Genomic DNA, 18,544 nt, shown 5'->3' on the forward strand with positions numbered 1-18,544 from the left:
CAAGTTCACGAGATACACTAAAAACTAAATGTAGTTGCCTTTTATGTTTGTTTTTGTTTTATCATCCAACAGGATTAAAAAGAAAATTCTAGGTAAGTGCGCTTGCACTAGAGCAGTAAGGCTTTAGGATTTTTTTCTACAGTGGACTCACTAAGATCTCAGCCTATCTTCATTATCATAACCCCAAGACCACATGTCACTTCTGTTTTAAGTTTGACAAAGGAAGTGGGAAAAGAGGCTATGAGAGAAGAAAAAAGGGGAAAGAGACATCTTGATGCAAACAGTCCATCATTAGTTACAAAAGAGAAACTAAAACTGACATAAGTAATTGCTATAAACCCAGCTACCTGTAAGAAATCATAGACTTCACCACTAGAATGTGTATTCAGTCGATACATGAAAATAAACTCTGATATACAGTCTTCCTATTTTCTTCCTCAACATGGTTATGGGGAGTGGAACCGCTTTCCCTTTGCGCATAAGTGGGCATACCAGTTGCTGTAGTGTCTCTGAAAAGCATGATGTTCCAACAGCTACTGGGAAGCAGAATCTCTACAGCTGGTGGTTGGATAGAACCTGTCTCCAAGTGGTGGACTTTGCAACATATATGTTTCGTAACTGCCATTTCACTTGTTTCACTCATCACTTTTGTTCTGCAGAAAATCAAATTATTCCAACTTCCCTTGATTGGGACCCAGATGCAGTGGATTTCCATCACCTCTTCCTCTGCACACTAGACCCACTTACAAAGAGGGGGATCTCCCCAGAAATTCCGTGGGGACTAGTTTTCAGTAAGAATAAGAGCACGCATGTGCAAGAAAAGCCAACTCGCACTTACAGTCTCAGCCCGTTGCTCTGAGAGTCTCCACCCGACAACTATTGCACCGCAGAACGCATCAAATAAGCACTCGTGTGAACAGATGGAAAAGCCATTAGGAAGTACAGCCAACTTCGTGTTCCCACAATTCCGGGACAGAAACCACATTCAGTGCAGGAGCAGTGCAAAATCGCCAGGGTCAGTGCCTTTAAATCAAATGAATGTCGAACCTCTTCCAAGATGTTACACAACCCAAGTCCATTTGGCTAGCTAAAGACTTTGCCCTCCAGAAAAGTACATGGGCTATAGGGCTAGACCAAAGAGCCAAGCCTGCCATGTACTTTTTCCACAGCTCTAAGTGTTTGTATCTGAAAACCTGTTCTACAAACTGATTTCTTAAGAATACAACAGCTATTATAAAGTAACTTATAAGTGAAGTACAATTATACATCAATAAAGTGGGGGAAAAGTACAATTATAAGGCTGAAAAGCCATCTCCTAAAGGACTATTTGTGTTAACCATACTTTTTTTTAAAGTTTGTTTATGTAGAGAGAGACAGAGACAGCGTGAGTAAGGGAGAGGCAGAAAGAGATAGGGAGAGAGAATCCCAAGCAGGCTCCGTGCTGCCAGAACAGAGCCTGATGCAGGGCTCCAACCCACGAAGAAGTGAGATCATGACCTGAGCCAAAACCAAAAGTCAGACACTTAACTGACTGAGCTCTCCAGGTGCCCCAGCCATCCATTTTCTAAGTTAACCCAGCATGCCTTATTTGGGGGTGGTAAGAGCCAACAAAACATGTCTAATTTTTTCTCAACTATTTTTCTGGGATCCCTGATGACGGGATTGAGGCCACCCTAATGAAGGCAAGAATTACCTTGCGCTCCATCTCGATCAGTCCAGAGTCCACAGGGCTCCTGCCTCAGTTTGCCTGCTGAGCCTCGGTCCATATACTGCAGAAGGAGGACTAAAAAGCACCCAGAGAAGTAGGTGGGTGGCTCCATTGCTGAGTTTGATTTTGTTTTGTATGATAGCATCACTCTGGCTACGATTTTCCCATTGAGGCTTAGAACCTGTTTGGTTTTCGACAAATTAAGATCACTTAGCTCTTCTCAAATTCACTTTAAGGGTGAACTTAAGGTAATTTCTAACTTACACATTTAGCATAAAGTTTGCTTCCCAAAGAATCCATGAGGAGATGGGTACAAGCCATGAGCTCACCACGTACTGATGTAGACCGGGACCTGGCTTGGGGGAGCACGTCAGCCCTCCTGACAAAGCCCATGTGTGTTCCTTCCAGAGGACCCACAGAGCTCAGGGGCAATGGAGTCAGCTCTGCCCTTTTTTCTTATATTTTGTGAACTTCTCAAAGTAATGTGTTTGCTTACACCAGTAGTTTTGGAAGAATGAACAAATGCAGAAACAAATGCATATGCCTAGAAGTGGAGAGAAGTGATATCGATGAAAGCAGATGAATCAGAAGAAAATGTGGTTCACGGGGACCAGTTCCGCAGATATAGGAGTAAATCTGTAGACTAAAGCATATGCTGGTAATTTCCCAAGCCACTGACACCGCTTAGGAGTTACTGGAAGGGTTTCAGTAGCTACCTACCTTGACAAAGCTCATGCATCGGCTGAGGTCTCCTCCTGTGCGGAGGGGCTATGCTGCTGGGAAGGTCCCGCCTGGCAGCACCACAGAAGAATGAGGTTGGCACCCCCGAGAGAGATGGGGCCCCATTTCTGGCTTCTCTCAGAGCTTGCAGAAGGGAAGACCACTCTGGCAGGCAGAGTTTAGACTTTTTACCCAATGATGAAATGGTTTGATTCAGAAGTTAATAAACCCCCCCATCTCTTCTAGATGAAGATAGGCCCAGTAATCCCTAAAGATGCTAATAGTTCTTTCTTCTCCCACATAACTGCTAAGGGATGTATCATTTCACAAAGGAAGCTTTGAATTTGTCTTCTAGTATTCCAGTTCCTTTATTCCTCATGGTATGTGCTTTGGGATGCACGCCATCACTGGTTTCTTCTCATCTTCTGATATTGATGGTGATCTCAATGTCTTGGGGAAAAAACTTAAATGTAACCTTTCTGGTTTTGCTGTATTCAAATAAGGGGTAGACTGCTCTGCTTATTTTACAGCAATGCTGCATTTTTGTATGTATAGATATTGATCCCTCTTCTCTCTTAGCTGTATCTCTTAACTACTCCCCAACTGAAAACTTTGCCTGCACAGAGGGGGTTTGCTCATTGTTTCACAAACACTGTACTCATTCTCCCATCAGCTGCCCTTTCCTTCCACATGTGTGTCTCCCTCTCTCCTCCACTTGGCTCTACACCTTCTTCCAAGTCTCTCTTCTGCACGGGCCTTCCTGACCATCCCCACCTTCCTCTGACGCACTGGCCTGCACTACACATTGGACACTAACCACGTATTGTCTGGGATTACTCTTATGTATCAAGTTGAAACACGAAATTGACAATATTCAACTATTTTTGACCTGCAGAACAGCAATTGGGTACAGTTCAATCTAGTATCTGCATCTTCTCACCCCAAATGCAAGTTCTCTTTGCATTCTTGGTGTCTCCACTAGGCCCTTACACAGTGTAGGTGTTTGCTATTGAAAAGAAATAGACAGGGGGCGCCTGGGTGGGTCAGTCGGTTAAGTGTCCGACTTCAGCTCAGGTCATGATCTCACAGTTTGCGAGTTTGAGCCCTGTGTCGGGCTCTGTGCTGACAGCTCAGAGCCTGGAGCCTGTTTCGGATTCTGTATCTCTCTCTCTCTCTGACCCTCCCCTGCTGGCACTGTCTCTCTCTGACTCTCAAAATAAATGAAAAGAAATAGATGGGCTATTCTTAGATTGGGAAAATAGTAAGTAACCTTCTACTTTAATCTGAAAATGTATTCTAAGTCCTTAATTCAGTCAGCGTGAATGATCTGGGATGCTAACGGTTCCCCCCACAAAAGCATCCTACTACTGCCTAAAATATAAAACTTTATGGTACTAGAAGTTATGGCTAAAATATTACAGGGCTTTAATAGATTCTACACTTCAAAGAGATCATTCTCAGAATTTCCATCAGTAAATATTATATTCACTAGAATATATATATTTATTACATAGTTACACAATCTATTTAGAAAAGAACATTAGAATATTGCACTTTATCTAATTACATTACATAGATTCCTCCGTCTCTCTCCCTTATTGCAGTCTTAATTCTATATATAATTACATTCATTATCATGATCAACTGAAACTAAATAGGGAAAAGGCTAAAAAGTATCCATAGTTTTAAAGCTAAGAGACATACACAGTAGCACAGGGCCCCACTGCTTTCCAAAATAAAAAGATTCAAAATAGCATGATGATTATTGAACCGAATTCCATATTCTAAAGACAGAATAGAGTTACATCAGTGGAGAAACAGAGAACTGGGCAGCCTATCACTCTGAGTACATCTGTTATTGGTAGACTCAGAATTATGTAAGGAAACAAATAAGAATTTCATCACTTCCTTGCTCTGGTGCTGTGGCTGGATCAGTGAAGTTCAGATTTCTTTTTCAATGATTCCATTTCTTAGAGCCACATTTTCCTCAGGTGATGAGTCATGTCTTTAGAACCTAACCCCAAATACATTTATAGTGTTTTATGCTGAGCCTTTCATTCATATAGTATCAAGCTTCGTCAAGCCAGGCAAACATCACTTTTGGAGTGGGGGGTGGGGGGGAGAACAAACTTCACACTAATTGATTTGTATTTGTTGCTTGCCATTTATGAGTCCTTAAAAACAAACTATACAACCTTGGTTCATACTTCTTTTTAATCTTGAGATTAACAGAGTTCTGATGTCCTCTTGGTCAATATCGTCCATCTTAATATCAAAAGAAAATGGGAAGGAGTCAAATTTCTTCAACTCCTGCTAGGAAGCCCACTTTCAATTCCTAAGCTCTTTCACTGTCGAGACAGCCCTAGAACATTTTTAAAAGTGACAGTTTCTCGTCAAAGATCTTCTTCCTTTATGGTCCCAAAAACACAGTCAGCTTTGGCTATCTCAGTCTTGCTTTTTCTTGGTAGAAAATGAGAAGAGTCTTTCTGTTATGAAATAAAGAGAGGTCAGAAATGTATGTGAAAGGGAACAATTTCCATAACAACAACAACAATGAAAAAGTCAAGAATGTTAAAATAGTATTAAAAAGGTAACAGAAAAGTTTACATTTATTTAAGCAGTGGTTATTTCAAGTGGTGTTTTCCTGTAGAAGCTTTGCTTGGGAGTAGGGGTATGTGTTTTAGGGCTGAGAGCACCTCCTGCTGGTATGCCAAGGTAGATGTGTCCAGAAGGCCTCTCCAAGCACATTTCCAGGTAACAAATGTGTCTCCAGGTAACATTTCAACTCTGCCTCTTGTCCCTCTCCCCCCTCTCTTAAAGCTATGCAACTTTCATTTTTTTAAATGTTTTTTATTATTTCTGAGAGAGAGAGAGAGAGACAGTGTGAGCAGGGGAGGGTCAGAGAGAGAGGGAGACACAGAATCTGAAGCAGGCTCCAGGCTCTGAGCTAGTTGTCAGCACAGAGCCCAATGCGGGGCTTCAACCCACGAACCGTGAGATCATGACCTGAGCAGAAGTTGGAAGCTCAACCGACTGAGCCACCCAGGTGCCCCACAACTTTCAATTATTTTTAACTTCACTCTAAATCTTTAGGGCATACTCCATACAAATACACATTTTAACAAGGTTTATAGTTACTTTAAAACTTTTTAAAAGGTTATGGTGGCTATAAACCTTCGGGAATGAATAGTTAGCTTTCAGTAGCTATGAAATTTCAACTGTGGTTTTGTCCCTGATAAAATAAGTGTGCCTCAATGGGCAGATAAGCTAAAAAAAATTTCTTTTCTATGAGGGATTTGTCTTGATAGACCCCACAGCAAAGCAGTTAAAGGAACAAACAAACTTGATTGGTTAAACAACAAATAAAGAGGGCTTCAGTTCGGTTACTGGTACTGTCATTTGCTGCCTGTGTGACCTTGAGCAAGTTACTTAACCTTTCTGTGTTTTCTGTTCTCTTGGCTATAAACCAAGAATAATAATAGAGGGGTTGTTATGGGGACTAAATGAGTTATATATGGAACGCAATTGCTAAATAAGTTGGGATCCAATATATGTGGACACCTTCTGATATGCTGGCCGTGCTTGGAGCATGAGGGAGGTTGGCCTATTTTGCCATTGCTGCTCATTAGAGAGGACACCTGAATTCGTTTCCGTGTCGATCATAGTTGTGCTATGTATTGTGTTAGCTGTTGTTTTGGAACAGTGGCTCTCAAAATTGAACATGCATCAGGTTCATCTGGAGGGCTTGCTACACACAGATTCCTGGCCCCCATCCCTATGGGTCCTGATGAAGGTAGGTAGGTAGGTTTGGGGCCTGAGAATTTCAGGTTCTAAGTTTCCAAGGTATGCTGATGCTATTGCTCTGGAGGCCACACTTGGAGAACCACTGGTCTAGGATAACAGTTCCAGTCCTGGCTGTACATTAGACCACCTGAGGAGCTGTTCAAATTCTGTTGCCAGGCCCCCAGACCTATTAAATCAGCGTATTTGAGAGTGGGGCCCAGGCATCATTTGTTTTTGAGCTCCCCAGGTAATTCCAATGTGCCGCTAACTGAGAACCAGAGCTCTGTGCTATCACTAGACTGCTGGTGAATTTGAGAGAGGGAGTGAACACCTACACTTTACAGGTAAAGAAATGGAAGCTCAGTGCCGTGTTCCCCGTTGGTGTGCTTGCTATACATGCCGATCTACTAAATCAACCTTTTGGAGTGGCGCCCAGGAATTTGCATTTTAATAAGCCCCTCAGGAGTCCCTTAAACATTTAGTTTTTTGATTTGCCTGAAGACACAGTACATGGTGAAGTTCTTATCTCTTGTTTCTGATCTGAGCAGGCAGAAATGCTGTTGTTATGAGAATAAGATTTGCATTTAGTCTGTATTTAAATTTTTCTGAGCTTATTCACTCAAGAAAGGACCTTATAGAAGTACTGTACTTGTATACTTAGTACCTTTAGATACACAGCGGACCATGTAACAAGAGTGGACCTTCCCATTCAAATGAATTCCATTCAAAAGCTACTTGGAGGTCACCTCCAATGATTTATTTATAGGATTTTGGTGAGAATGAATGTGTTAATCCACATAAACGTGCTTAGAACAGCGCCTGGCTAGAAGTGCCTATTAATGCTTTCTTTATGACATTTACTGTTGTTAACTGCCCAAAAGATCTAATGCTCCAAACAATATTTAATAAACTTAAAGGTTGTTTTTTTACAGAGAACTCACGAAACTAAAATGTAAACCAGAAAGAGGATTTTTAAAAAGAATGAATGGAGTATAGAAGAAAATTGCCAAAGAATTTTGTATTCTTCTTGGAAATTTTCTATATAAAAAAAGCATTTCTCCTGGCCCTACTGGGCACCTCAGTAAATATGCCATACTTCCGTGATGGCCCTCCAATTGGCCCAATCCTACACGGAGGGGCTTCTGAGAAAGAAAATTCTGGCTTATTCCTAAAAGTAGAATGACTGTGGTTACTTAAAGGGGGAAAAGGGCAGATGTACCAAAAATTATAACGTATCCATTATGTAACTTTACTCACAGACCTGGCTTTGTTGAATGTGGTATTTTTTTCTTTTGCCTTGTTCTGGAACTTCAATCTGCTAAATAGATTAGTAAAATGTCAGTCAGCACAGCCTGGAGAAGCAAGCACACAAATAATCTATTTAACTAGCACATTTCCCCTTCCACAATCCTCTTAATGGTCTCGAAGGCTGCCTGTCAGCAGGCACACCTGCCTCCCATCGGCACATTCCCTCTTCATTTGCAAATGTACAAATGTTGTAGAAATTGAGCCCCCCAAACGTGAAGCGGGGCTTAATGTTTAACACTGGTGGCTGCGTATAGATTTTGTGATTTAACACAGCTTCTAAAAGGACTTCACACGAAATGAACTCCTAAATCCTGAGATAATCCACAGAGCTCCAATCCATACGCTGCATCAAAGCCAAGTGGGGCTTTGATTAATCAAAAGGCACCATTAATCAAGTGAAGATCAAACTGAAGTTCAAGACACTTGAATATACCTCGTGTATATAAGGTAAACTTAACGTAACCGTCAGGGTCATGGCAGAAAACAGATGGCCCACTCCTGAGGGGCATTTTAGAAAGGAACTATTTAACGGAGGTGTGAGCAGGATTAAAGTGAATCAATGAAGGGATGCTGAAGCCCCCAGGGGCTAGCAGTGAGGAGCTGGTGGGTCATTTTTTACCACTTCGAGGCCTGAGTGGGGAAAGGGTAGCAGCTGGTACTAGACCGAGAGTAGCTATCGCTGCAGAGAGAGGCCACCTGCAGGCGTGTGGCCCTCAGCGGAAGGCTGTGCCAGCCCCAGAGAGCCAGCAGGGACAGAACTGGAGAAAAAACACCCCCTCGTCTCACTTTTCTTCCACACTCCAGTCTTGCTGGGTTTTCCCGGTGGGTGACCCCAGTGGGAGGCCAGGGACAAGGTGCAGCACACGGAGATCTGTCTCCAGGGCACAGAGCAGGGGTGGGGAGAGTGGAGAGCGAACCTGGAAGGGCAAACAGTGCCTGGCACAGTAAACGTGACCTAGGCAGGGTTCGGGAGAAAGAGTTCTTAGACTCTTCTCAGAGGAAAAGAACACTATTACTAAGCAACTAGCATTATGTGCGTGTCTCAACTGATCACTAGAGCTGTGAGGCCTCCTTACCAACTGCCTTTCTCCTCCCACAAACTCCTTGGCTCTGGATCCTCAGTTTCCAACCTGTTTTATGAATATAGGCATAATCATAAATATAGGCATTTGTAAATGAAAGAATGAGGTATGAATTAATTAGGTTGTTTATTATTGATTATTATTCATGAGAATATAGGGTGGAACATTTCAAAATAGGTGAGATAAAGAACATGACCCTGCAAAAGAGTACTGTCTTTTAACTACAGTGAACTTAGTACTGTTAGAGAATAGATTGCCTTGAAGGATGCAGAGGACTTCCTTAGCTTTTCTGAATAGGGAAGTTCATATATTTGAAGCCTATCTTAATAACTTCAAGAAGTCAGTTATTAAGTCTAGGGGCACCTGGATGGCTCAGTTAGCTGAGCATCTGACTTCAGCTCAGGTCATGGTCTCGTGGTCTGTGGGCTCAAGCCTCATGTCAGGCTCTGTGCTGACAGCTCAGAGCCTGGATCCTGCTCGGATTCTGTATCTCCCTCCCTCTCTCTCTCTCTCTGCCCTTCTACTGCTCATACTCTCTCTCTCTCAAAAATAAAGAAACATTTAAAAAAAATTTTTTTTTATGAAATCAGTTATTAAGTCTTGGTAAATGAGAAATTAATGCTCTGTTATCTTATGTGTTTTTGCTATGGTATTATTGTTATTACAACATTACATTATAGCTTATAAGTAGTCTTGTGCAATGAAATAAACACAATATGGGGGGAAACAGCTCAGAATTTTTCTCTCCCCTAATCTTTTTCACCTCCCCCCCATGTCGAAAGAAATAAAATAGAACCCACTACAAATTGTTAAGCAAGTTCTGATCTAATCTATTTCCTTGACTTATTTCAATAAGGGTTTTAAACATTTTATATATGAGGGGGAATAAAGTCGGTGGGTAAGACGACAAATCCTTCTGTCATCATGTGGTATTCCTACATGCCCTTCTTCATCAACAGTTTCTATTGATAATCTAACTACTTATTCCCACACGGTAATTTCCCCCTGGCTCTCCAAAATTTTGTCCACCTGCCATGCTCAGACCATTCTCAGGTAAGCTGTCTGTGCTTTTTCTAGACGACGCCAATTATCAAAGGCTGATGTTCTTGAGAACTCAGATAATGCTGTCCTTGGTGTTTCCCTTCCTCACCACATACCAGAAACACACTTTAGAGCATGTTTTCTGAGAACAATGACCTTGCACATAGTCTGATCTTGTCCCAAATGAAAGAGGAGTCGAGAGAAAAATACATATAGTGATGGTAGTTGGCGCTGGGGGTGAGAGGTATGAAGCAAGCCAGAATAAGGAAGCATCTGGTGCTTTGGCATTTTCCAAAAAACCAATTTAGGGATTCAGACCTACTTTTTAAATTAAATCTAAGGAAAAAAATATACAAACTAATAAAACAAACTAGGTATGGATTATTAAAAAATATAAATTGTTTTTCGATTCAGAAAATTATTCACCATCTTATTCCTGATACCTCTTATATATTCAGATTATGGTTCAATATACAAGATAATAATAATGATACACTTTCAGAAACTCATGAGGGACACATCTATTGCATAAAATACATCTGCTTTCTTTTCTTGATGTCTTTTAGATTTCTTTCAATGGCAGAGATTGCTGTAGCCAACTATTATCCATTCTGCCTTTCCTTCTTAGTAATATCACCCAAACTTATCTGGAGAGACAACACTCTGTAAAGACTGTATTTACCAGACTCCCTTGCAGCTAGGTGTAGACCTGTGGTGTGACTAACTCTTAGCCAGTGAGCCATAAGCAGATGTATGACTGGAGCTCCAGCAGCCATCTTCAGTATGAAGTAAAAGCTACACAATAAAGATGGTAGAGCAGAAAGGTCTCTGGTGACATCATAGAGCAACTATCCCAGCCTGAGACTGCCTACTCCTGGGCTTCTTTTAGTTGAGAGAGACACAAACTTTTATTTTCCCTAGGGCCCTTCCTGTGTCTTGTTTTGTTCCTTGTTACATGTAGCCTAACCTACTCCTAACAAATACATTTTATTTTCAAATAAAATAATTCTTAAAATTCTGTTCTAGTTATAAGTATCAAATACTTAGAAAATTCATTTATGAAAGGCTTTTGTGTAGGAGTGTAGCTCTAAAAAGAATGTTACATTTCTTTCCTTTTCTGATTTGTAGTTAATACTGCCTTTAAGAATGTAACATGATTTTGTTGTGTGTTTACATATTTTTAGTACATTTGTTTGACTTCAAAAAATTTTAAAGTCTTAATGTTTATTTATTTTTGTGTGTGTGTGAGAGAGAGAGAGAGAGAGAGCATGAGAGGGGGAGGAGCAGAGAGAGAGAGACACAGAATCTGAAGCAGGGTCCAGGCTCTGAGCTGTCAGCACAGAGCTTGACAAAGGGTTTGAACCCACAAACCATAAGATCATGACCTGAGTCAGTTGGATGCTTAACTGACTGAGCCTCCCAGGCACCCATTTGACTTCAAATTTTAACAATCTCATCAGGGGGCGCCTGGGTGGCTCAGTCGGTTAAGCTTCAGCTCAGGTCATGATCTCATGGTTTGTGGGTTGAAACGCCGCTTTAGGCTCTGTGCTGTGCTCAGTGCTGACAGCTCAGAGCCTGGAGCCTGTTTCAGATTCTGTGTCTTCCTCTCTCTCTGACCCTCCCCTGCTCACGCTGTCTGTCTCTCTCTCTCTCTCTCTCAGAAATACATTAAAAAAAAAAGATTAAAAAAAAAGACAGTCTCATCAGAAGTGGTTCAAGTCTTACCTTTGAAAGCATTGCCTATAGCTAACTAAGTTAATTAAGTTAGTACTAAATTGCTTCTTTCGACACCTTTCTTCTTACTAGGATAAAATAGTACTATTCAATCTGCTTCTAGGGACAATCTGCCTTATTTGTGGATCTCGTTAGGTTATAGCTTCATTAATTTCTCTCCCTCTTTCCCGATTCTTCATGATTATCTTTAAAATCTTGGAATATATTCTGCCTTGCAAAATAGAGACCTCTATATATCCTAGTCCATACAAGCCTTTTATAAGTGATATGTGTCAGTTCAGACTTTATGTGTTTACCGAGAAGTCGGGTGGATGTCCCAGTCATAAATGTATATGGCTACTTTAAGTTCTACAAAATGACTTGTTCTGGTCAACTATACTTTGTGAGGAAGTACACAGAACTCAGTATATGTTCCAAGAGCTCATCTGTTTGCTCTTTTCACTTTCCGGGGTCTCATTCTACCCAGGCGTTTGTAGATGAGACTTCAGGTTGAAATACGGACTATCCCTACAACATCCCTTTGAAAGCCCAATTTTCCAGAAGAAGGGTTTAACTTTTCTTTCTAAGAACCAAAATAAGAAAGAAAGGAAAAAAATGAGTTTGTAGAAATAAAACTTGTTAAGTCTTAGGATAAAGCGGTGCAAGTATTGACTAACATGCTGATTTCAACATCAGCCACAGACCAAGTATAGATTTCAATTTGTGTGCAAATCTAAAGAATGTAGTTAGTGTGGTTGTTTTTCCTGAAAACTTCAAATAGGTCACTACCTTCTCCTATTATTTAGCAAATTCTTTCGGTATTCATTGTACAAGTATTTCCTGCATCAAGCAGCTTACATTTTATTCAGCCACATTTGAGAGCACTTCTCCCTTTTAATGGGGCTACTTCAGTTAATTACTTTTCTCTTTCTTCTTCTTTTTATATATATAATAATTGGAGCCTAACGGGGGGGGGGTGCCCATCCTGCCTAAGAGGTTAGATTTTATTACTCATTTAAAAAGAGCATCCACAATTCTTTTATTACTGTGATTTGCTACACTACAGTACATTTTGAATTCTTCAAATACCAAGGGGGAGTGAATTTTAGTTCCCCTGGGAAAATATTTTCAGTTCTAGAAGAATGAGAAGTAAGGATAAAGGGCAACTATTTTCTTAGGGAAAAACTGCAAATTCTAGTAAAGAGCAATGTTAGACTGAAGATGTCACCCATCGTCTTGAAAATGACTCAATTTAAATGAAAACATTGGGGAACATCTCCAAATGTTTTCTGTTGCATTTTTAAAGATCAGTATAACATTCTACAAAAAAAAAATACGTTTATAAATGTCAATCAGGCCTTAATATTTCTAATCATTTAAAAAAATATTTTAAATTATTTATTTATTTTTGAGAGAGAGAGAGAGAGAGAAAGAGGCAGAGGATCCAAAGCAGGCTCTGCACTGACAGCAGGGAGCCAGATGCGGGGCTCGGACTCACAAACAGTGAGAGCATGACCTGAGCCAAAATCGGAATCTAACCAACTGAGCCGCACACACACCCCTGTAATCATTTAAAACATAAACTACTGTCTTATTGGGATATGCTTACATCATGATGGTGGCAAAGCAAATAGACAAGTTTAACATCTCAGTGTCTCTTTTTACAGCCTGCCACCAACCCTTTTCAGGGAGTTACTAGGCCTTTATTGAAGAGATGCAGACTAGAAAAGCAAAGTCTCATCTTACACTGAGAAAAATTTATAGCCTTGAGAGCTTCTTTCACTCAATGGCTTCTTCCGACTGCTAACAGCATCTTAATTTGGCACGATAGAAATTTCCAGAAGCTGTGAGTTCCTTCTAGAGACAAAACTGGAGAGCTAATTGAAGTTCATTGCTGCTGTGTTGCAGACCTCTCAGGATCCTGACTTTATGAGGTAGTTTTTATGGGAAATCTGGAATCTTCCATTTGGGGGAAAGCAGATATACAAGAATACAGAGGAAAGGGTTGGAGAGTTCTCAGCAATGTAAGGACACTTCTCTGAGGAAAATGGCTTGAATTCTAAAGACTGAGCTCCCAGAAGGCAGAGAAGCTCACTTCTGGGAGGTCAGGTTCCTCTCTTGAGGACCAGAACTCATCAGTGTAGGTTAGTATAGGCTGATGGTAGGAACTTAACCGAAAAATATACACACAGATAAGAGGACTTACCATTTCTGGATTCTTAGCAGCTAACTTTACCATCTTTTCTGAAATCATCTTTTTCAAGCAGCTACTCAGCAAAAAGGCCTAAAAATCCAGAAATAAAGAAGTTTCTCAACTGAAGAGATTGTCTTTCTTCCTTCCTCACACCACAAAGGCAGATTTTGAGCTCTGCTCTCCAAGAGTATGCTTTTAAGAATTTAGATTTCTTTTTTAATGTCCACAAATTTGCATAAGATGCAATTAGCCAGAAGCCATACATTTTCTCAATTACATGGATATACTTACAGTAAATTTTTTAAAAGACAGAAAACTCATTACATTCACTAATCTTTTTCCCTCTTAAAACTCCCCCTTATTTTTTTCTTTTACTTAGTAAGCTGCTCATGTTTTACAAGCAACAAATAAAAACGGCTTATTATTGTAATCAAATCAACTGATGATGGTTATATTTATTTGTATATTTATATTTATACAGTTATATTTAATTGTATGTATAATTATTGAGAGACCTATTACTGGGTATAAATAGTGACCTGTCTGTTGGAAAGGGTATATTAGCACCTTATGGCTTTTACAAATTTTAAAAAATGTGGTTTTTTTTTTTATCACTTTCTTATTTTTCTGGTATCTTTCATCACTCACCTTTAAGACTGTTGGTTGCCCTCAATATCACCTGCGGCTTTTTGTTGGCTTATTATTGTTAGTGCCAAGACACGTGTTAAACCTCTTGCTACACAAAAGCTGGGGCTTCCGTTTTCCAGGATCTTCAGCCCACGTGCCAGTTTAAGGTTCCCTACCATCTCCCCACTTGTTCCTTTCCCACTAATCCTCTTTCTCTTCTGTCCTGCTCTCGATTCTTGGCTTGCACCTTTCTCTTTTGGCCCTACTAAAGCTTGAGACAACAAAAGCTCAAAGCTTGAGGCTATAGGACCCTGGCCTAAGTTTGTGCTCAAGGATGGTCATTGTACTGGAGGGGGGGGGGAGGGAAAGAGGGGGAGGATGGAGAGGAGGAGACAGGAAAGAGACAAAAATCCAAGTTGGGATGGTTGCCAAAGCAGAGGCCCTTGGAGGACAGGACATACAAAGTAGAATTAGAGAGAAAATGGCTACATATAGATAGCATCTCAAAGTCTTGCAGGGCTGTAGAGCATGACAGGAATTTATTTTATTTAAGGGGAGAGAAAGGAAGTAGAAGAGAAGAAAGGCGCTGCTACCAATAAGGAAAAGAGTAACAGATGAGGGATTTATACACAAAAACAATTTTGATTTCCTGGCTTAGCTAAGAATGAACCCATTTATCTGTGCACATATATAACCTACACAAAACCAGGATATGAAATAGTTAAACGATGTAAGCTGAGTTGATACAGGTAGGAAGGGTGTTTAATAATGCCCCATAAGGTGTGAGCCGATTCATATTCCTCCACAATGTGCACAGATATGTAGGTTAGGACTCGGCCATAAGTCAGGTAAAGTTTATTAAATATGAAGGCACTGAGCTTTTGTTTAAAGAATCTAGAAAATATTGGGGCACCTGGGTGGCTTAGTCGGTTGAGCGTCCGACTTTCGCTTGGGTCATGATCTCGCGGTTCGTGGGTTCGAGCCCCGCGTCGGGCTCTGTGCTGACTGCCAGGTCAGAGCCTGCTGTCTTGGATTCTGTGTCTCCCTCTCTCTCTGACCCTCCCCTGCTCATGCTGTCTGTCTCTCTCTCTCTCCTAGAAATAAATAAAACATTAAAAAAAAAAATTAAAAAAAAAAAAAAAGAATCTAGAAAATATTGGGGCCCCAGACCTCATTTGTGTTTGCAAGGCAACAAGCCCTATTTCTGCCTTTTGCAGATGTAGCTCTTGGGTACATATCAATAAACCCACACTCCAAAGGAAATAAGACCTTACTAGGAATCCTTTAAAAGGATGTTTATTGCACTCTGTATAGTGGCTTAAACTCATTGGGTACAGACTAGATTAAAAGACGATAATAAAATTTAACTACTGCATTTAGCATTCTGGGCAAGGGGAAGTGGTTTCACTGCCAAGATCTACCTGCATCTCTCCAAGGGACTGCAAACCATCCTACCATTTCCTAAGGATATTTCATATTCAAGGTGAAACTGGGGACCCATCTCTTTAACCTAGACTTTGGGGTAGCACTTCATGTATTTCAGAGGACCTTGGCATGTAGTATCTCACAATTCACAACTATACTAGAAGCAGAGAGTCTCAGGGAGCTTTGGTTACCTGAAACCAGAATGTTCCGTGGAACTTAGTGAGATCACCAGTGACTTAAGTTGAATGTAATGCTGACACACAGATTGCTTTGATATTTTGGTTTTGTTTAAGAACATCCATAGTTTTGGGGCGCCTGGGTGGCTTAGTCGGTTAAGCGTCCGACTTCCGCTTAGGTCATGATCTCACGGTTCGTGGGTTCGAGCCCCGCATCGGGCTCTGTGCTGACTGCCAGCTCAGAGACTGGAGCCTGTTTCAGTCTGTGACTCCCTCTCTCTCTGACCCTCCCCTGCTCATGCTGTCTCTCTCTCTCTCCTAGAAATAAATAAAACATTAAAAATTAAAAAAAAAAAAGAACATCCATAGTTTTGATTCCAATTTGAAATAGCTTAAGTTAGTTCAGAGAATTTCTCAACTGAATTTGTTGTTTAGAAAATTAAATCTTTTTTAAAAATTATTAATCCAACTTTAATTATAAGCCCATGGAGGACCTGGATAGCTTGCTGTCCATCAGCTCTCTCCCCTCCTAACAGAATCTTGATTTTGTATGATGACAAAGTGCCCAGCTCATGCTTGTTCTAGGCGAATCACCAATTCTGTTCTTTTATGGTAAATACTTGATTCCCAGACGCCTTTGCAGCTAGGAGTGGTCATGTGATCCAGTTCTGACCAATGAGACCCAATGGAAAGTCTATGAGGGCTTCTGGGGTAAAGTCTCTGGCTTCTAGATAAAAGGGATAGCTTTTATGATGGGGATGTCAACCATCTACCTCCAGTATTCTTATTAAGTAAGATGATAAAAATCTGTATTGTCTAAGTCAGAGATCAATAAATCCAGCCCCTCACTTGTTTTTATAAACACATTTTTGTTGGAAAACAGCTGTAACCATCCATTCACATATTGTCTGTGGCTACTTTTGTGCTACAACAACAGAGCTGGGTAGTTGCAACAGAGGCCATACAGACCCCAAAACTGTTTACCATCTGGCCCTTTGAGAAAAAGTTCACCAACCCTTAGTCTGAACCACTATTAGTTGAGTCTTCTGTTATTTAGTAACTTAATTCATTTCTAACTGATATGAAGGCTGTGGTGACTAGTAAAATAAAACAACAACAAAAAAAAAAACAAATTAAACAGTATTAGGGGCCAAAAAGAGAGTGTATATCATATTCTAATACTCTGCTCTGGATGGGTTAGGATAATGTACTTTGTGCACCCCAGCTGGTAAGAGACATTTCAGCCCAGGGTCTCATGCTCTGTCCTGAGAACCCACCTGTTTGGTGTAAATAACAAACCACGGCCAGAGACTATCTTCACTATACTGAAACCTGAGCTCTAAGTTCTGGTTGAGAGTTCGCTGAGGTCCATCCATGTCCAGCAGAGTTCCCTACAGAAGAAGAGATGCTATTTAATATCCAATAGAAATTTAGGTAGCTATTATGTGGTGGGCAAAATATCAAAACAAGATGATACTGTGGCTATTCCCAAGAAGCCATCAGTGTACGAGGGGCTATGGAAGTGAGTAACCACAGTTTGATATGTTAAGTATTATAAGGGAAGCAGACACGGGTCTATGGAAGGAAGCAGGATGGGCATCTAATCCAGACTAGGGAGTGTAAAGGCAGGCTTCCTGAAGGAGGCTGGTATCTGAGCAGCAGAAGTAGAAAATTTCCAAGTTTGTTGTGGGTTTTGGGGGGGCATGGTGGTGGGGTGGGGATGGTGACAAGTAGTTCCTGGTAGAAGAAATAACAAGTGCAAATGCACTGAGGCAGAGGGGACCTGGCACACTGGAGATGTGGCAAGGGATCAAGTGTGGCCAACGCACAGACTGCAAGGCATGTAGGGCCATGAGAGAAGAGGCAGCACGGAGCCAGTCCCGAAAGTTCTGTGTAGGAAACAGCTTTGATTTTTGCTATATAGCATCTATCCCTCTTTCCCCTCATAATGGAGTCTCAAATTCCTGTGGGAAAACCTCTTCTCTATATGGCCATCTAGGTAGGACTATCAGGGAATGTTGCCTTCCTAGAGGGGGACACACATTCCCCAAGTTTAGGCCAACTGGACAAATACTCTCTATGCCCCTTACTTGATTTCAGAGTGGAGAGATCCAAAGAGCAGGTCCTGATAAAGAATTCCCATGTCCTAGAAACCCTGAGCTCCTTTGGTTCTTGACTTTCCTAAGCCTCTGCTTTAGCCTTTCCTTTAAATCAGTGGGTTTTCACATATCCCTCCAATAAATTCCTTATTTTTTTCTTCACTGGAGCCAGAAGTGTTGGTTTCTATTGCTGGCTACTAAAGAGCCCTAGCTGTTACAGGTTTCATAAGCTAAGTTAAGGAGTCTGAACTTGATCTTGAAGGCAGCAGGAATGCATGAACAGATTTTAAAAGCTGGATAATAACACAGATTTCTATTTAGAAATATTGAACTGAGAGCAGTAGGGTAAAATATGAACTGAAAAGCAGCTGTTTTCAGACACCGAGCAACAGTTAATCCAGGACTGTCAACCCAAGGAGGAGAAAAACACATGAGGTGAGCCCTACAGTCACCCAGCTTACTGCCTGGAGGAGTTTCCAGAATGGAGTGCAGGGAAAGGGACTCAAACTGAGCCCAGAGGTCTTGCTGAGTTGAGGAGAAGGAGATAAAGGTTCAAAGTTGAGTTTAGAATTTGTGGGGAAAGGACCAATGACAAGGACTGATAGAGAGAGCTCCCGAGAGCTCTTTTCAGATCTTTGGCTGAATAACGATCTGTGCGTGTGTGGCGA

General features: G+C 41.0%; 1 protein-coding gene across 1 annotated transcript in view; it reads right to left on the bottom strand.

Moving 5' to 3' along the window:
* Positions 1–3,950: 3,950 nt before the first annotated feature.
* The window catches only part of SNX31 (sorting nexin 31), a 63,879-nt gene continuing 49,285 nt past the window's right edge, over positions 3,951–18,544 (bottom strand). Inside the window, exons 9-12 of the mRNA XM_039233833.1 lie at positions 17,055–17,168; positions 13,562–13,639; positions 7,473–7,529; positions 3,951–4,914 (exon numbers count right to left, since the gene is read on the bottom strand). Of these exons, the coding sequence (XP_039089764.1) occupies positions 4,822–4,914; positions 7,473–7,529; positions 13,562–13,639; positions 17,055–17,168 (342 nt within the window). The 3' untranslated portion in view covers positions 3,951–4,821. The remainder of the gene's footprint in view (positions 4,915–7,472; positions 7,530–13,561; positions 13,640–17,054; positions 17,169–18,544) is intronic.

The sequence above is a fragment of the Hyaena hyaena genome, unplaced genomic scaffold (assembly GCF_003009895.1).
Source record: "Hyaena hyaena isolate Hyena2069 unplaced genomic scaffold, ASM300989v1 scaffold_79, whole genome shotgun sequence".
NCBI lineage: Eukaryota > Metazoa > Chordata > Mammalia > Carnivora > Hyaenidae > Hyaena > Hyaena hyaena.